This window comes from Anolis sagrei, chromosome X, assembly GCF_037176765.1.
Source record: "Anolis sagrei isolate rAnoSag1 chromosome X, rAnoSag1.mat, whole genome shotgun sequence".
NCBI lineage: Eukaryota > Metazoa > Chordata > Lepidosauria > Squamata > Dactyloidae > Anolis > Anolis sagrei.
Genome location: NC_090034.1, coordinates 97,234,074 through 97,253,508, shown reverse-complemented (window position 1 = coordinate 97,253,508; position 19,435 = coordinate 97,234,074). Strand labels below are relative to the sequence as shown.

The 19,435-nt window shown below is 42.2% G+C and overlaps 2 protein-coding genes across 3 annotated transcripts; both read right to left on the bottom strand.

Moving 5' to 3' along the window:
* Nucleotides 1–2,543: 2,543 nt before the first annotated feature.
* Nucleotides 2,544–5,994, bottom strand: LOC132780809 (melanoma-derived growth regulatory protein). The gene is made up of 4 exons (XM_060784610.2): nucleotides 5,739–5,994; nucleotides 4,329–4,462; nucleotides 3,629–3,739; nucleotides 2,544–3,215 (listed from the first exon to the last, which is right to left on the bottom strand). The coding sequence occupies exons 1-4, from the start codon at nucleotides 5,992–5,994 to the stop codon at nucleotides 3,192–3,194; spliced, it is 525 nt and encodes a 174-aa protein (XP_060640593.2). The 3' UTR covers nucleotides 2,544–3,191.
* Nucleotides 5,995–9,235: 3,241 nt separating this feature from the next.
* On the bottom strand, nucleotides 9,236–19,250 carry LOC137094906 (U1 small nuclear ribonucleoprotein A-like). 2 transcript variants are annotated; one of them, XM_067460881.1, is made up of 8 exons: nucleotides 19,059–19,250; nucleotides 18,386–18,544; nucleotides 16,203–16,304; nucleotides 13,835–14,007; nucleotides 13,506–13,679; nucleotides 11,918–12,091; nucleotides 11,569–11,657; nucleotides 9,236–9,705 (listed from the first exon to the last, which is right to left on the bottom strand). In XM_067460881.1, the coding sequence occupies exons 3-8, from the start codon at nucleotides 16,273–16,275 to the stop codon at nucleotides 9,546–9,548; spliced, it is 843 nt and encodes a 280-aa protein (XP_067316982.1). In that variant the 5' UTR covers nucleotides 16,276–16,304; nucleotides 18,386–18,544; nucleotides 19,059–19,250; the 3' UTR covers nucleotides 9,236–9,545. The 2 variants fall into 2 exon arrangements, with proteins under 2 accessions (XP_067316982.1, XP_067316981.1); XM_067460880.1 differs by lacking the exon at nucleotides 18,386–18,544.
* Nucleotides 19,251–19,435: the final 185 nt, after the last annotated feature.

Genomic DNA, 19,435 nt, shown 5'->3' with positions numbered 1-19,435 from the left:
CCCCATCAGTGTTCACATTTGGGCATATTGAGTATCCGTGGTCCAGATATATCATTGTTTGAAACCAAAGTGCTCTCTGGATGTAGGCGAACTACAACTCCCAAACTCAAGGTCAATGCCCACCAAACCCTACCAGTATTTTCTGTTGATCATGGGAGTTCTCTGTACCAACTTTGGTTCAATTCCATTGTTGGTGGGGTTCAGAATGCTCTTTGTTTACATGTTAACTATAAATCCCACCAACTACAACTCCCAAATGACAGAATCAATTTCCCCGCCAACCCCACCAGTATTCAAATTTGGGCATACTGGGTATTTGTGCCAAATTTGCTCCAGTGAATGAAAATATATCCTGCAGATCATTATTTACATGGCGATTCATAATTTTAGGATTATGGTTGGGGGTCACCACAACATGAGGAACTGTATTAAGGGGTCGCGGCATTAGGAAGGTTGAGAACCACTGATCTAGAGGCATTCTCTCCTGACGTCTTGCCTGCATCTATGGCAAGCATCCTCAGAAGTAGTGAGGTCTGTTGGAACTAGGAAAAAGGGTTTATATATCTGTGGAATGACCAGGGTGGGACAAAGAACTCTTGTCTGCTGGAGCTAGGTGTGAATGTTTCAACTGACCACCTTGATTAGCATATAATGGCCTGACAGTGCCTGGAGCAAACTTTTGTTGAGAGGTGATTAGATGTCCTTGTTTGTTTCCTGTTGTAATTTTTGAGTTTTTTAATACTGGTAGCCAGATTTTGTTCATTTTCATGGTTTCCTCCTTTCTGTTGAAATTGTCCACATGCTTGTGGATTTCAATGGCTTCTCTGTGTAGTCTGACATGGTGGTTGTGAGAGTGGTCCAGCATTTCTGTGTTTTCAAATAAATGCCAAACACAAATCAAGTAACATGAAAGGTACTACAGACTACTTCAATCAGAGAAATCAGTCATAGCAGAGCATCTGAAGAACCAACCTTTCAAAATTTCATTATTATTTCATTATTGATGATTTTTATGACAGAACCAATTAGGAACTGCCATTTATAATGAAATTTTGAAAGTTTTGTTAGAGTTCTGAAATTTTCTCTACCAGAACTTTAGCAACACTGTAGAAGCAAAGCACCAGCACCTCCTAGTTTTCACCACCAGAACTTTAGTTTTGTAAGTACTTTAGAACCATGGATTGCATATGCCTATTTGCTATGTGTTGTGGAAGGCTTTCATGGCCAGAATCACTGGGTTGCTGTGAGTTTTCTGGGCTGTATTGTCCAGAGGACAATAGCTTTATAAACAAGCACCTTAGTATCCCTACAGATGTCCCGATCCTCGAACACTCTCGGCTTCATTCGGAAAAATGCTGCACTTGCAGAGCTCAAGGAGTGTTGTATTTCAGTGTCAATGTTGATTTTTGTGGAGAGGTGGCTGCCAAAGTAGCAGAAATTGTCAACATTTTCCAATGTTATACCATTAAGCTGTATTTCTGGCATTGCAGAAGGACTGGCTGGTGATGCTGGAAGAGCACTTTGGTTTTCTCAATGTTCAGTGAGAAGCCAAGCTTCTTGTATGCTTCTGCAAAGGTGGCTTATGGGTCATCTTCTGAATGCGCACAGATTGCATTATCATCAGCATATTGGAGTTCTGTAACATGTTGTTGTGGTTTTGGTTTTGGATAGCATAGGGAAGTGTTATCACCCCTGTGGTGTTTGTTTGCTATCTGTGCCCTGTTCGGAATTGCTCACCTTCCTTTCTGTCCCTGTGAGAATTAGATTTTGAATAATATGGCTTGTTGTGGAAACAAGGATTGGTGAAAACGTTTCAGTGGAGATCCCTTTTCCCTGCGATCACTCTTTCAGAAGTGGATTTCCCTTCTGAGGTGTAGATTTCTCTCACTTCCTGTGGTCTCAGCCCCGTTCTTAACTATGGGTAGTTTGTAGGTCAGATGTTTGTAACTTGGGAATGGCTTGGATTTTCTTTGCCATGCCATTTGGAAAAAAAGAGCTGCAATGTCTGCCCTGTTCTTCGCATCTATTCTCGCTTTATAACAGTCAGGGTGTCATAAATAACAACGCGTTTTCCTTTGATGAAGCTTTATTGGCTGATTAGTTTGAGATATGGATCCATTGGTCTCCATTCCTCCCAAAGTACAGCTTACCATTGGAGCTATTGGTAACTATAGAATGAAACTAGTAAATAGGCTAAGCAGCTTTGCTGGTATATATTTTTGCAATATTCCCTTGACTTGTTTTATTGTAAAATGTCTCATTCTGTATTTAAAAATGTATTGGCCTCAATTGGATGTTTCAAATACTTTGAGATTAGTTTGTCTTTGCATTTGGCATGGGGCGGAGACCACAATCAACTATTAATTCCTCTCATATACACAAACTAATAGTAAGAGCATCTAGACCAGGCATGAACAAACTTCAGCCCTCTGGATGTTTTGGACTCCAACTCCCACAATTCCTAACAGCCTCGGACCCTTTCCTTTCCCCCCTCAGCCGCTTAAGAAAAGAAAGGGCCCGAGGCTGTTAGGAATTGTGGGAGTTGGAGTCCAAAACACCTGGAGAGCAAAAGTTTGCCCGTGCCTGATCTAGACCATTTGTCCAAGAGTAAATCAAGGCTGACTAATTTGAGGCTGTTATACTTTGGTCATATCATGAGAAAATATGAGAAAAAGCAATAATTATTGGAAAGATGGAAGGTGTTAAGAAAAGAGGAAGATGGCATTCCAGATGGATGGACTCATTTGGAAAAGCCATGGCAGCCTTGAATCTTCAATCCTTGAGAAAAGGGTAATTTGGTGGTCTCTCCTTCATAGGGTTGCAAGAAATCGAAGTCAACTTGAAGGAGAGGAAAAGCAGGTGTGTGCGAAAGGATGTCACAGGAGGGATTGAGGCCTTTTAAGTGGGTTTAAAAGGGTGATTTGGTGGTCTCTCCTTCATAGGATTGCCATAAATCAAAGTCAACCTGAAGGAGAGGAAAAGCAGGTGTGTGAAAGGATGTCATGGGAAGGGTTGTGGCCTTTTTAAGTGGGTTTAAAAGGGTGATTTGGTGGTCTCTCCTTCATAGTCAATAAACAAGCATTTAGAAAGGTGAGTTTGCCTTCGTCAAAATAAGGGTGGTGGGAGATTAACCCACCCTCCAAGGCTGGCATGGTCAATCCAAGGGATTTTTCTGATCCAAGCAGCTCACATTACTGGCAGTAGAAATCCCACCTCTGAAAGAGAAAAGAATAGGACATCTTACTGATTTATTTACTTACTCCATGCTTTTGCAGAGGTGTTTACAGTGGCTTGTAGGTCATCTTCGGAATGTGCACAGATTACATTATCATCAGCATATTGGATTTCTATAACAGATGTTGTTGTGGTTTTGGTTTTGGATAGCATAGGGAAGGGTCATCACTCCTGTGGTGTTTTGTTTTTGTTGTTGCTGTCTGTGCCCCTGTTCACTTTTGCTTACTGGATTGCCTGAACAGAGTGTGGTTTGTGGTGAAAAGGTGTTTAGGGCTCTAAAGCAACAGCCACTTAGCGACTTGAAGGCACATATACATGCATACACCAGTTGAGATTCAGGATCTGTTTACCATAGCTGTCCTGCCATATCAAGAAAATATAAAAGTGCCCTTACACTGGTTTTCACTTCAATCTTGCCTGGCTTCAGGTACTGGTTTTCCTGGACCACGGCACTGGGAAAATAACCCAGACGGGCCGGCTGCTCCCCATAATAGTCACCTTGCACCTGTGCAGGAAGGGAAAAGACCATAGTATGAAGTCCTTCTAGCAGCACAATACCTAAAGACACCAGATTCCATTTGATATTGAAAACTAAGCAGGGTCAGCTATGGCTAATACTTGGATGGGTGACTGCCAGTAAATACCAGGTACTGTAAGCTCTATTTCAGAGGAAGGAACTTGTAAAACCATCTCTGAGGAGTCCTTTCCAAAGAAAACCCTAGGAAATTCCTTGGTCAACATAAGTCAAGAGACAGCTTGACAACACATACACATATATGTGAGGTCTCTCAATTTGCTTCCCTGTTGCAGGAGTGCCTTCTGCTGGCCATGTTGAGAAAATATCAATTACGACATCTTCCTCCAAGACCACAAAGTGCAAGATTTGGAAAACTGAGGTGGTATCATTAGTGGTCATGTTTCACTTCAGTTCTTCTTGGTCAGGGACCTGTCTCTGTTTCCCATGACTTTGGACACACTTCAACCTTATGCCACCCTACCGCAAAAGAAAGTCAGTCCCAGAACTGTAGTGTTGGTAGGGAGGTCAAGTCATCCAGACCAACCTGCAACCAGGGCACAAATCCACAGTTACTTACGCTGCCTCCCCAAAAAAGTCGCCCACGGCCCTTCAGCTTGGAGAAGACGTAGACCACTTGGCCCCTCTGGATGTTGATGAAGCGACAGTCAGGAGCAATGTAATCCTGGAGGGCCACTGCGATGGAAATGGGATCTAGGATTGGGGAAAGGGAAGAGGATTGAGAAAGGACACCGGGGCCAGAATGGAATATCACAGAATGTATTGCTTGTGGTTTGATTGTCTTTTTAAAAAAAATAATGGGATTGTAGTTGTGTTTTCTTTTGATTAGTGGTGGGTTGCCTTGAATTCTGTGCTGGAAGAAAGACAGGGCATTGGATGGATGAAAGGATGGATGGTTTGGTGGTTCCTATGTAGACTTGTCCACAGCTGCATGGTATACCGTAGACTCCTGAGGAAAAGTGTTCCTGCCATACATCAAGGGAACCACTGACCGCATAGGGAAGCTGATGAGGAAACACAACATACAATCTACAAACCCACCAAGAAAATCCAACAAATGTTACATTCAGCAAAGGACAAGAGGGATCCTCTCACCTCTGCAGGAGTCTACCGTGTACCATGCAGCTGTGGACAAGTCTACATAGGAACCACCAAACGCAGCATTGCCCAGGCACGAATCAAGGAACATGAAAGGCACTGCAGACTACTTCAACCAGAGAAGTCAGCCATAGCAGAGCACCTGATGAACCAGCCTGGACACAGCATATTATCTGAGAACACAGAAATGCTGGACCACACCAATAACCACCATGTCAGACTACACAGAGAAGCCATTGAAATCCACAAGCATGTGGACAATTTCAACAGAAAGGAAGAGACCATGAAAATGAACAAAATCTGGCTACCAGTATTAAAAAACTCTAAAATTACAACAGCAAAACACAGAGAGGAAACAACCAGGCGCATCTTAACACCTCCCAGCAAGATATTTTCCCAGGCTCAGGCAGGCCTTCAAATGCTAATGAAGGTGATCAGTTGAAACATTCACACCTAACTGCAGCAGGGAAGAGCTCTTTGCCCCACCCCGGCCATTCCACAGATATATAAACCCATTGTCCTAATTCCAACAGACCTCACTACCTCTGAGGATGCTTGCCATAGATGCAGGCGAAACGTCAGGAGAAATGCCTCTAGAACATGGCTCTATAGCCCGAAAAAACCCACAAGAACCTAGTGATTCCAGCCATGAAAGCCTTTGACAATACAATAAACAACACAATTAATCCCCAAATCCTTTCCAAGGTTGTTGTCATCTTTTAGCCACAACAACCTGTGAAATGAAATAAAAAGCATCCCCATGGAGAAAGGCTATTTGTAGTTGACTTATTCATTTCCCTTTGCTTTCTTTCTCCCTTTTGGTGTGGCTTTGGCACAATAAATGAAGGGGAAAGCGAGCAGACACACTCACGGTCACACTCAGTATCCGCGCACAGCTTCTTCTCTGCCAGTTTGTCCATTTGTCGTCCACTCCACACAGGACCCCAAAAACTGCAAAGCAGCAGCCCTACTGAGAAAGGACACCACACCGAGCCCCTCATTTTTGCAGAACAAAATACAGCACTTCGATGGTCAGCATCTGAATCAGAAGTTGCTGTGTTTCTGGTCCTTGCCATCATCAATTTTGCCCCCTTGTCACTGAGACATACCTGCTGGTGGGATGCCATAATGTTCCCAAAAATTCTCAATTCACGCATGCAAAACCGGTGCCAAAAACACAGGATGTTTTTATGTTTCTGACATTTTGCCCTGCAGAATTAAAATTATTTTGTCTCCTTTCATCTTTCCTGAATAGGATATAGCTCATCTGGGGATCCAGCATGTTTAATATTTTCCAAATTTTGCTCCCTGCCGCACAACTTGTGCAACCCAAGAATTCTAATACCATAAAAATAAATTAGGGGCGGAAAGCTCCAAATTGGGGTATTTGCCTGGCTAAACAGGAAGCCAGGAGAACAAGCTGGCCCTTGAAATTAACCTTCCCTTGCAACACAGTGAAGATCTTTGTGTGTCACTGACTCTGTCCTCTTTTTTCTTAGTAGGTTAAGGAAGCGGGCAACCAGAGACTGAAAAGGAGCCAAGAATCATAGTTTCCAGCATCCAAGACATAGACCACTCACACTATTGGGAATCTCTCAGCCAGTGAGGTTCCACCTTTAACATAAGAAGGCTTGGCTGTACTTTCAAATGTGATTCCATCTTCTATGATTTCACAGCCAAATAATAGGATTTCTCATAGCAGCTCCAGGACTACGTTCAGGACTGAATTACAAACATCTGACTCCATCATTTCTGATCACTAAAATGTCACCTGTAGTAAGCGGCTTCAGTTTGGTAAATGTTTTCACAGATTACAATTTATTTATTTATCGTGTAGGAGCAACCAGACAGTTGTATTACATTTTTAACAATACAAACAAACAGACAAAACACAAAGTTTGCAAGCTTGGTTGTTGATTAAATGTCCTTTGACCAGTATCTGGCCTCTTGGAGTGCTTCTGGTGTTGCCACAAGGAGGTCCTCCATTGTGCATGTGGCAGAGCTCAGGTTGCATTGCAGCAGGTGGTCAGTGGTTTGCTCTTCTCCACACTCGCATGCCATGGATTCCACTTTGTAGCCCCATTTCTTGAGGTTGGCTCTGCATCTCGTGGTGCCAGAGCGCAGTCTATTCAGTGCCTTCCAAGTTGCCCAGTTTTCTGTGTACCCAGGAGGGAGTCTCTCATTTGGTATCAGCCATTGATTGAGGTTCTGGGTTTGAGACTGCCACTTTTGGACTCTCGCGTGCTGAGGTGTTCCAGCGAGTGTCTCTGTAGATCTTAGAAAACGATTTCTTGATATAAGTCATTGGTGTGCTGGCAGGGGATGAGCTGGAGATGTCACTGCCTTGGTCCTTTCACTATTGGCTGCTACTTCCCGGCGGACGTCAGGTGGTGCAATATCGGCTAAACAGTGTAATTTCTCCAGTGGTGTAGGGCGCAGACACCCCGTGATAATGCGGCATGTCTCATTAAGAGCCACACCCACTGTTTTAATGTGGTGAGATGTGTTCCACACTGGGAATGCATACTCAGCAGCAGAGTAGCATAGCGCAAGGGCAGATGTCTTCACTGTGTCTGGTTGTGATCCCCAGGTTGACAGATTACAATAAATTCCACATAAACATTAAGAACTTCTCAACCGTTTCAGAATATCCAGGTTTTGAAGCAAAGGTCAGGCGGTCATCACTCAGGAATGCTTTAGTTGTGTATCCCTGCATATTGCAGGAGTTGGAGTAGATAACCCTAAATTAAATTACCGTATATACTCAAGTATAAGCCGACCCAAATATAAGCCAAGGCATCCAATTTTACAAAAAAACGGGAAAATGTATTGACATGAGTATAAGCCGAGGGTGGGAAATGCAGCAGCTACTGATAAATTTCAAAAATAAAAATAGATGCCAATAAAATTACATTAATTGAGGCATCAGTAGGTTAAATGTTTTTGAATATTTACATAAAATTCTGATTAAACCATTATTCTAACCTTCAATATAAATGTGCTTACATATCCTTCCAATAATAAGAGTAAAACAATAAATGTAATAATAATAAGAATAATAATAAGTAAATAGTGGGAATGTAATTATAAAAAGAGTAAAATAATAAATGTAATAATAATAGAGTAAAATAATAAATGTAATAATAGAGTAAAATGATAAATGTAATAATAAAATTAATGCATTTTAATTTAATTTAATCTAATATTAATGTTATTGGAATTCTAATTGTAAGCTGGCTCAAGTCCCCTTTGGGATAAAGGCGGGGTTTTATTTTGTATCAAAAGCATTGCATAAATTAGTATAAGTGATAAAAATAGGAGCGCAGGTGGCTAAATATCTTTTGACCAAAAGCGAGCAACAAGCAATGGCATTTTATTGAATGTATTTTAACTATGTTATACTCTTTATCTTGAGCCACTCAACAAAATTATTATCTACTTGTGTAAGTCTATAAATGAGTCCTCCTCCACAAATGTTTCTCTTTTATCTCGCCCGAGTTTTTAATTGTTTTAATTAGCTCGTCTTTTAATCATTACATGTAACCCACCCATTGTTATTGTGCTTATTGTGTTTTTCTTTAATTGTTATGTATCCACATGTTTTATGTAATTATGTTGTTATTGTTCGCCTTTTTTGGTTTTTCTTTATTGTAATTGTTGTTTGGGCTTGGCCTCATGTAAGCTGCTCCGAGTCCCCATTGGGGACATGGTGGTGGGGTATAAATAAAGTTTATTATGATTATTATTGAGTTTCTCCCATACAAATATTTCTTTTTCATCTCTATCTCATCCTGAGTTCTTATCATTTTATCTCACACATGTGGTTTGCCCTTTGCGATTGATTTTGCATTGCATTATTGTATTATGTTTTTATTTATTTGTGATGTTTGTTTTGTTGTTTTGGTTTTATCTTGTTGTAATGTACTGTTGGGCTTGGCCTCATGTAAGCTGCCCTGAGTCCCCTTTGGGGAGATAGTGGTGGGGTATAAATAAAGATTATTATTTTTATTAGACACCTTTAAAGTATTTTCTGATTTATGACAACCGATTTATGCAAGATTTTCTTGGCCAGATTAGTTTGGAAAATAATTTCCATTGCCTTTCTATGAAGCTGAGAGAGCATGACTTGCCCAAAATTACCATAATTTGAGCAGGGAGTCAAACTCTGGTCTCTAAAGTCATTGCCTGATGCTCAAACCACTATGCCATGCTGGTTCTCTTCTTTTAGGTCATGAAGGCCTAAGTCTGGCCTCAATGAATGAGCCAGGGAAATCCAAAATGGCTCCCTTGCTAGGCCGATGGGCATACAAACCAGCTTTCTCCTCTCGATTCAAGTAATAAGACACATAAGACAATAAGACAAAGAGAGAAAATAAACATGTTTTTATTCCAAAACAGAAAAGCTCCAGGTGCAATGTCTGGCCGTCAGACCCTGGGTGCAATGCTTTCGACAGAGAACCGGCTGCCACTTTCGAACAGTGCACACAAACCCAGGCACACATCTCTCTGCCCTTCTTCCACAGAGCTTTTCATTCTCTCTCTTTTTCACACACCTCTGCACTTACCTCACAGAGCAGAACATGAAAAAACACTCATACAACAAAAAGCACATTTTACATGCTTGAACTAGAAGAGAAGGGGTAATAAGCATTGCATGGATCGAGGGCCATGGAAGGCCTCATTTCTTTGCAAAGGAGATCTTCATGGCGTTGTTCTGCGTGATCTTGAAGCTTTGGAGGGCGTCCCGGGCCGCTCCGGCCTGCACTTCATTATCAAACTCCACAAAGGCAATGTCATGGCGGCCTGGCACCAGACGCACCTCCTTGAAGCCTGGGAACCTGAGGGAAGGCAAAGCAAAGAAACTCAAGATAGAGAAGAAACTCAGGAGAGGAAGACTCAGGCCCTATGTTTCTGCATAACAATATAGCAGGGAGAGGAGGATTAGTGCAGCCTAAACATCTTCACCAGCTGCTTGGACTGAGTAGAAAGAAATAATAAAGTGAGTTGCTTTAAAATGGAAATTTCTTCTTTGTTTTCCAAGACTTTGGGGACTGTAGCTTAATACTGTTCAATAGTTTTGTCAATTTTGGTTTATAGGTATTTGGCAGTTTCATTTATATTCAACCACACTGTTTTCCCTCCTCTGGATGGTTTGTTTTACAACTGTATTTCATAGTTGTATATTTGTTTTATTCTTCATCTCCCTATATATATATGTGTGTGTGTGCGTTTTAGACTGGAAAAGATCTTGGAATTAAAATCAGGCTTACAACAATAAAAAGCTGGAGGCAAGTGGTTTATTCCTGCTTTCCACAATGCTAAAAAGACAGTTCTAAAGTTTTCCTGCTCAAACCTGCTGTATATATCAGCAACTCCAACCCGCCCTCTAGTGGCCAAACACTGTGCCCACAGTCTGTTAACTGCAATGTACCGAGCCCCCCCCCCCCCCCCCCACAACCTCTCTTCTTATGGCAAGAGCCAATCCCAGGCTGATAAGGTGACCCTGACATGGATGTCTGTTTTTCTTTTACTTGTAAATTGCCACATACAGTGATCGATTGATTGATCTGTCCGTCCACCCATCCATCTATGAGTCTGTCCAGCCACCCATCTGTCCATCCATACAGCTATCCATCTATTTAATTGTCCACCCGCCTGTCTGTCTGTCCGTCCCTCCGTCCATCCAATCTTTCCATCCTATCTATGTATCATCCATCCATCCTCTGTCCTATCATCTATTTATCCTACTATCTTTCCATTCATCCATTTATCCATCCATCCATTCACTCTCATCATCTATCTTGTCTATCTATCTGTTTATCCATCCATCCAATTATCCATTCATCCCATCCATCCACCCATCTGTCCATCCACCCAATCTTTCCATCCTATGTATCATCCATCCATCCATCCATCCATCCATCCATCCATCCATCCTGTCCTCTCTATCATCTATTTATCCTACTATCTTTCAATTCATCCACTTATCCATCCATCCATCCATCCACTCTATCATCTATCTTGTCAGTCGACCCATCCATCCAATTATCCATGCATCCCATCCATAAACCCATCTGTCCATCTGCCTAATCTTTCCATCCTATCTATCATCCATCCATCCTCTGTCCTATCATCTATCTATCTATCTATCTATCTATCTATCTATCCATCCACCCACCCACCCACCCATTCACTCTATCATCTATCTTATCTTTTTTATCTTTCTTATCTATCTATCCATCCATTTATCCATTCATCCCATCCGTCCATCTGCCCAATCTTTACATCCTATCTATGTATCATCCATCTGTCCCTTCTGTCCTATCACCTATTTATCCTACTATCTATATGCCTATCTATCAATCCATCGATTTATCTTTCTATCCATCCATCTGTCTATCTATCCATTGCATTTGTACCCTAGGACTGGGATCCAAAGCGGCTATCTATTTACCCATTTACCTTGAGAGCTAGATAGACATCAATGATTTTTAGCACCACCAACCAGATACTCAAGTTTCCCAAGGGCTACACGGAACCCACAGAAGCACTCTGCCCACCCTGACAGACCACATCCCAATCCATGTGAATACAGATCCAAGAATCAGCTCCACAAATCCCAACCTTACATTAACTGAGAAAATTCTTGCCCAAAATTCCCCAGAGTAGTCAATGCAATAGGGCCCAAACCAGGCACTTACTGGTTGAAAAGCATGGACAGCATCAATTCGTTGGTCTCCTCAGGCAGGTTGGTGAGGAACAGAATGTGATTGGGAGGATTCTCTGAGAGCTGCAAGGAAACGAGAGGCCATCAAAAATGCAAGCACAGGAAGGAACTGGCTTGAAGCAACCTCCCAGCTTTGTATTAGGTTTAGCTCATTTGCAGTGCACTTCGCAGGCGGGGCTTACTGCCCACTCTACTGCTACTATATTATGTTTTCAATAATTTTTGGTATCTGCAAGGGATCCTGGATTCAACTCCACATGGAAATCAAGAGCCCACTGTATATGCACAGAGTTTCCTCTAACCTGCTGTGCCTTGTCACTCACCGGCTGAGCTGGAGCCATCTGCCCAGGGAGCATCTGCTGCGGCGGCATCGCCCCTGGAGGAATGGACCCCGGGGCCATGCCAGGTGGAGGCATCATCCCCGGAGGAGGCATGTAGGGGGGCTGACCTGGCATGTGGTGCATCATGCGCGGGCCTTGGTTCATGGGGGGCATGCCCTGGACAGAAAGAAAAGGCATACACGGTGTCAAATGTTGACCCAGGACAAAAAAACAGCCACCCCAAACTTCCACCGGTCAACCTGTGCAATGGAGAGCTCCAACAACCCATTTGCAAAAAGAAGAGTTGAGCTCAAAGGAAGAAAAGGAACAAACCCAACCAAATTATGATCAGTGTTTACAGCAACGATTCTCAATCTGGATCGGGACCACTGAGGGTCGTGAGGGAGTTTCAGAGTGGTCGCCAAAGACCATCAGAAAACATATGAATCCCTTTGGCAGAGAAGGCTGAAGATTTCTCTGCCTGTCCTTCTCTTCCTTTTTGGAAACAGACAGTGAGTCCTCCCACCAAAAGCCCACCTCCGCTGTTATTGGCCAGCTTCTCAGCCAAGGGGAAGGCTGTTTCTGAGACTCCAAGTGGAGAGCAACTGTGCTTGGAGCATGGCAGCGTGATGCACATGTGCGGGAGAGCATACAAGGCTGGAGGGAGGCTCACTACAATGAGTCTCTTCAAGGCATGGGCATTCTGCGTGGGAAGTTTGGCCCAATTCTATCATTGGTGGGGTTCAGAATACCCTTTAATTGTAGGTGAACTATAAATCCCAGCAACAACTTCCAAATGTTAAGGTCTATTTTCCCCAAACTCCACCAGTATTCACATTTGGGCATATTGAGTATTTGTGCCAAGTTTGGTCCAGATCTATCGTTGTCTGACTCCACAGTGCTCTCTGGATATAGGTGAACTACAACTCCCAAACTCAAGGTCAATGCCCACCAAATCCTTCCAGTATTTTCTGTTGGTCATGGGAGTTCTGAATGCCAAGTTTGGTTCAATTCCATTGTTGTTGCAGTTCAGAATGCTCTTTGATTGTAGCTAAACTATAAATCCCAGCAACTACAACTCCCAAATGACAAAATCAATCCCCCCAATTCCACCGGTATTCAAATTTGGGCGTATCGGGTATTTGTGCCAAATTTAGTCCAGTGAATGAAAATACATCCTGCATATCAGATATTTACATTATGATTCATAAGAGTAGCAAAATGAGTTATGAAGTACCAACAAAAAGTAATTTTATGGTTGAGGGTCACAACTGCATGAGGGACGGTATTAAGGGGTTGCAGCTTTAAGAAGGTTGAAAAACACTGGTTTAGAGGTACTTTGTAAAAATAGAGTTTCTGGACAAGTAAAGATATACAATTTTTAGAAATCTTCAAGTAATAGGAAAAAACACACATAAACTTTCAGATTAAAATATATTATTATCATTATTATTATTTGCTACCTGTCTTCCCTGAATATTATAGTACATTACTATATAATTATAATATTAAAATAATACAGATGTTGATGCTTTTCTCCCGAACCCTTCACATTGGAGTCAGGCAGTGTATGTACTGGGCAAACACTCACAGGTACTGCGCCTTGTACAGCAGGGGCCACAGGGGCCGCTCCTGGGATCTGTTTCTTGACAGCCGGAGCCTCCTGGCCCTTGGGCTTCCGTTTCTCCCGCTTGCGGTCCCGCTCCACGTAAGTCCCCTTCATCTTGGCTATGATGTCAGAGTCCATTTTGGCATACTGGATCCTCTGGTGATGGAAGCAGCAATGAGTAAATGTGCATGGCTGACATCCCATTGCACAATGGCAATAGCATCTCGTTTTGTCCCCTCAAGGTTCGAACAAGACATTTTGTTTCTTTGCAGGAAAATATAGGGAAATAAGGTGTTTTTAATCCCTCTTACCATGGGCTTGTCATAAAAGGGGAAGCCTTGCATGGAGCGCAGGGCGTTGGTTGAGCTGCTGACCTCCTTGAAGATGACAAAGGCCTGGCCACGCATTTTCATGCTGTGGGACACCAGGATGTCCAGGATCTGGCCAAACTGAGAGAAAATGGCATAGAGGGACTTCTTCAGCTCTAAGGGAGACAGAAGCACAGATTGAGGGAAAGAAGCCTTTATGCACTCATACAATAATTATTATTATATTTCCTATGTTTAAGTATTTAAGTGATTATACAGGTGGAAGTCATAGGGAGGAGGGAGCAAGCTTGTTTTCTGCTTCCCTGGAGACTAGGACACGAAACAATGGCTTCAAACTACTAGAAAGGAGATTCCATCTGAACATGAAGAAGAACTTCCTGACTGTGAGAGCCGTTCAGCAGTGGAACTCTCTGCCTTGGAGTGTGGTGGAGGCTCCTTCTTTGGAAGCTTTTAAACAGAGGCTGGATGGCCCATGAGGTCTCTTCCAACTCTTTGATTCTATGATTCTACTGAATTTTACTTCTAACTATGCAAGAGCTATTTTATGTAGCATTTTTAATGTTGTTTGTTTGATATTTTATAATAATTGGGTTTATATTTGTTTGTTGTGTATGTGAAAGATCCATGGTCTAAGCCAGGGGTCCTCAAACTTTTTAAACAGAGGGCCTGGTCACAGTCCCTCAAACTGTTGGAGGGCTGGATTATAATTTGGAAAAAAACATGAATGAATTCCTCTGCACACTGCACATATCTTATTTGTAGTGCAAAATCCACTTAAAAACAATACAATAATTAAAATGAAGAACAATTTAGCAAATGTAAACTTATTAGTATTTCAATGGGAAGTGTGGGCCTGCTTATGACTGATGACACTGTTGTTGTTGTTGTGTGCTTTCAAGTAGTTTCAGACTTAGGTTGATCCTGAACGAGGGCCGGGTAAATGACCTTGGAGGGCCGCATCTGGCCCCCGGGCCTTAGTTTGAGGACCCCTGGTCTAAGCAGTAAATAAAATTGATTGATATATTTCTTACTCAATTTTCCTCATGACATAATAATCATAAGTAAAGCTAAGGTTTCCCCTGACATTAAGCCCAGTCAAATCCGACTCTGGGGGTTGGTGCTCATCTCCATTTCTAAGCTGAAGAGCCAGCGTTCTCCGTAGACAATTCCAAGTGCATGGAGTGCCATTACCTTTCCACCGTAACAATATCTAATGAACTACTCACATTTTGAAACTGCTAGGTTGGCAGAAGCTGAGCCCAACAGCGGGAGCTCACCCTGCTCCCCAGATTCGATCGTTTCGGTCAGCAAGTTCAGTAGCTCAGCGGTTTAACTCACTGCTTCACCAGGGGGCCCCAATCATCATAAACATTATACAGGTGGAATAAGTATTTATATAAGATCATCATAAACATTATATAAATACTTATTCCACGTGTAAACAAATGGTTGACCAAACTGCTAAATATGGCAGAATTTGATAAACTACCTTGTCTTCTTAGAAATGAAACAATACAATGTGTTCAAAATAACTGGAAGCCTTTTGCAGGATATATAGATAGAACATTTAAAGACTGGTTTATAATAGTTTTGAGTGATTGGAAAGGCACTGTCAGAAAGAAGAGCTAGATTATGATAAATATTGTAAAATTAGGTCACGTTAGAATACTTTAATTAAAAAAAATTGGGCTATATGGCCATGTTCTAGAGGCATTCTCTCCTGACGTTTCACCTGCATCTATGGCAAGCATCCTCAGAGGTAGTGACGCATCCTCACTACCTCTGAGGATGCTTGCTATAGATGCAGGTGAAACGTCAGGAGAGAATGCCTCTAGAACATGGCCATATAACCCGGAAAAACCTACAACAACCCAGTGATTCCGAGGCCAAATTGTTATAAGACTATCTTGGTCAGGATGTTTTTGTTCAAATAAGATACATATGCATTACAATTATTAGAAAGTGCAAAATAACTAATTTATTGATGGTTTTATATACCAATAGTTATATTAGAATGTGTGCAACTTTGGAAATAATAATAATAATTATTATTATTTCATTAAAAATAAACATATTAAATACACATATTAATACGCATTTCTACAAAATACATATATTAAAATACACCAGAACAAAGATTAAACACAAAACATGTTTTTAAAATGCAGTTTAAAGGTTTTAAGGACCTGACCTAAATGTTATATGATTCTAAGAGACATGTACAAAAGATCAGATGTTCACAATGGAAACAAAAAGCAACCCAATCCTACCCCTTTTTCTCAAAATAGTGGGATTTGGATCAAGACACAGAACTGGGCCCAGCAACATGGATGTGGGTATATAAACTCACCATCCTTCTTGATTTTCTCATTGAGGTTGTTAATGTAGATCGTGTGGTTGGGCCGGGATTCTGGGACAGCCATGGTGACCTCACTGTGAACAGCAGACGACTCTAGAAAGGGAAGAGAAGACCCCCATTCAAATAATGGAATGTACTTAGTCCTAATCTTTTTTTAATACTGGTTTTATACCACTTCACTGGATGTGTTGCAATAGCAAATTCCCAGATTACTTTAGTGTTTACACATTATTTTATTTTTTGGGGTTATTTAATATTTAACGTCTTTTGCTTAAGTCCCCCTGCTTTTTGAGTGTTGCTATTTATTTACTGCCCTGATTTTAGAGTTTTTTAAAATACTGGTAGCCAGGTTTTGTTCATTTTCATGGTTTCCTCCTTTCCGCTGAAATTGGCTTCTAACTGACTTCCAACTGACCTCACAACCATCATTAATATTATTGTATTGTATTATTAGCATTTTATTGTATTACATTATAATATTATTACCAATATTATATGTTGCATAACACAATATTAGCATTATACATTACTATATTGTACCATACCACTATACTGTAATATTATTAATAATACATCTATCTATGTATATAATAAAAGTCAGTGTTTGTATGCGGAGGGAGGACGGTGTATGTGGCAGCTTTCTCATTGGCTGCCACTTTCACAGGTCACTGTGACCAGCACAGGTGACGGATCTGGACCGAACTTGGCACACATGACCCCCATGACCCCCTTTACGTCCTGGTGGGGTTTGGAGGAGGACGGACAAAGGATGATGGGATTTGTAGTACTTTCAAACCCATCGGTTCCCACAGACCACTGTGGCCCCCAGCAAAGACCGATAAAGACCAAACTTGGCACACAGAGCCCCCATAACCCACTCTACATCCCACTGCAGTTTGGAGGAGGGTGGACCATGGATGATGGGACTTGAAGTACCTCCACTCATTTCCCGAGACCACTGTGAACCTCATCCAATGACTGATCAAGGCCAAACTTGGCACACAGAGCCCCCATGACCCACTCTACATCCCACTGCAGTTTGGAGGAGGGTGGACCATGGATGATGGGACTTGAAGTACCTCCACTCATTTCCCGAGACTGCTGCAACCCTCATTCAATGACCAATCAAGACCAAACTTGGCACACACAACCCCCATGACCCTCTTTACGTCCTAGTAAGGGTTGGGGGAGGACGGACAATGGATGATGGGATTTGTAGTACTTTCCCACCCTTTTGTTCCCACAGACTACTGTGGCCCCCAACATAGACAGATAAAGACCAAACTTGGCACACACAGCCCCCATGACCCATTCTACATCCTACTGCTGTTTGGAGGAGGATGGACCACGGATGATGGGACTTGAAGTACCTTCACTCACTTCCCGAGACCACTGTGAACCTCATCCAATGACTGATCAAGGCCAAACTTGGCACACAGAGCCCCCATGACCCACTCTACATCCTGGTGCTGTTTGGAGGACAATGGACCATGGATGGGGATCGCAGTACCTTCACTAACTTCCTGGGAGCACTGCGAGCCACATAAACAACTGATAAAAACCAACCTTGGTGCACAATGCCTTTCTTAAATAACCCTGGCACGCCGGATTCCCAAGCTATTATAATATATAATTAAGATTATTATATTGTATTATTATTATCAGCATTTTATTGTATTACATTATACAAACTACAGACCACCTGCTGCAATGCACCCTGAGCCCTGCAACACACACAATGGAGGACCTTCTTGCGGCAACACCAGAGGCACCCCAAGTGGCCAGATCCTGGTCAAAGGACATTTATTCAATTACCAAGCTTGCAACTTTGTGTTTTGTTTGTTAAAAATGCATTGCAACTGTTTGGTCTGCCCCTGACACGATAAACAAATAAAATAAATAATTTTATTACCAATATATGTATCCATAATATATTATATTATTAGCATAACACAATATTAGACCTTAGACAGACCCCTTCATTGGCTATCTTCAGAAAGAACTTAAAAACCTGGCTTTTCCGATGCGCCTTCCCAGATTAGGAAATCTCCACTACCGAGTCCCACAAGCACTTCACCAGAACCAATGATTTCTGCACACTGCACATCGCACTTGCCCTAGAAACCCTTTATACACCCTCCTGTCAAATCAGCACTTTTAATCCTTGTACCCACCTTTTGGCCCGGCCCAGTTTTACTGTGTTTTAATGTACTGTGCTTGTTGTTTATTTTTGCTTTAATTTGTTTTAATTGTTGATTTGCTTGATTGTATTGTTATGTTGTATTGTTGTGGCCTCGGCCTGTTGTAAGCCACATCGAATCCTCTGGGAGATGCTAGCGGGGTACAAATAAAGTTTAATAATAATAATAATTATTATACATTACTATACTGTAGTATTAGTAGTAATATTACATGCAATATATAACATATATTACATATATAGCATGGGGCCCTGGTAGTTGGAAATGGTGTGAAAATGCATTAATTCAGCAGTGTAGATGCACCCCTGAAATTATCTTGTGGATCATAATTCCAAGAGGAAGCACAATAAGAAATATGTTGCTGTTGCCTCTCCCCTTTTAAAGTCTGGGAAAGTTACTTTGGGGAACATAAACTCTGAAAAAAAGTGGTGCAAATTGCAAATTGGGAATTATGGAAATTGCAGTCCAAGGAAGTTGTCCAAAGTCTACATGCTATAGCTGAGTTCTGCCCTAAGCCACGCCCCCCAAACCACTAATATGGAGGACTAAATGCCCGGATATTGGAAGGCCCAGGGAGAAGAAAGACCCGGATGTACCGCCCTTTCCTAGTGGGTGTGCCTTTCTTCTGCCCATTATCGGTACTTACCTCGTGGTTCCCAACAAAGATCGCAGTGCCAAAATTAAGTAGAGATCCCTGACTTCCGATTCTGCCACGATTCTCTCCCGGATGATCCGCCTCGAGGTTGATTCCTGACGGATTCTACTCAGGCCGCATCTCCCGGGCGACTGCGCTCTCCACAAACCGCGCCGGTTGAGGAAGCCACGCCCCTCACTCCAATCTCACCAATCACGACACAGCCTTCCCGTCTGCCCGACGCGCGCGCCCATTGGCCGACCAGCGAACCAATGAAATCCCTCTCTCTTCCAATGAGAGATTGAAGTGTCGTTTTTCCCGCCATTCCGTACCAACGCTGGCCAATCATCACGTAGGATTGCTTCTTCAGCTGTCCGGATTGGACAGCT

Coding starts and splice junctions, on each gene's coding strand:
- LOC132780809 (XM_060784610.2), bottom strand. CDS start 5,994: ATGGCATCCCACCAGCAGGTATGTCTCAGTGACAAGGGGGCAAAATTG. Junction 4,463..5,738: donor CGCGGATACTGAGTGTGACC/GTGAGTGTGTCT, acceptor CCCCAATCCTAG/ATCCCATTTCCATCGCAGTG. Junction 3,216..3,628: donor AGATTGAAGTGAAAACCAGT/GTAAGGGCACTT, acceptor TTTCTCTTTCAG/AGGTGGGATTTCTACTGCCA.
- LOC137094906 (XM_067460881.1), bottom strand. CDS start 16,275: ATGGCTGTCCCAGAATCCCGGCCCAACCACACGATCTACATTAACAAC. Junction 13,680..13,834: donor CCTTTTATGACAAGCCCATG/GTAAGAGGGATT, acceptor TTCCATCACCAG/AGGATCCAGTATGCCAAAAT. Junction 12,092..13,505: donor CTGTACAAGGCGCAGTACCT/GTGAGTGTTTGC, acceptor CTTTCTGTCCAG/GGCATGCCCCCCATGAACCA.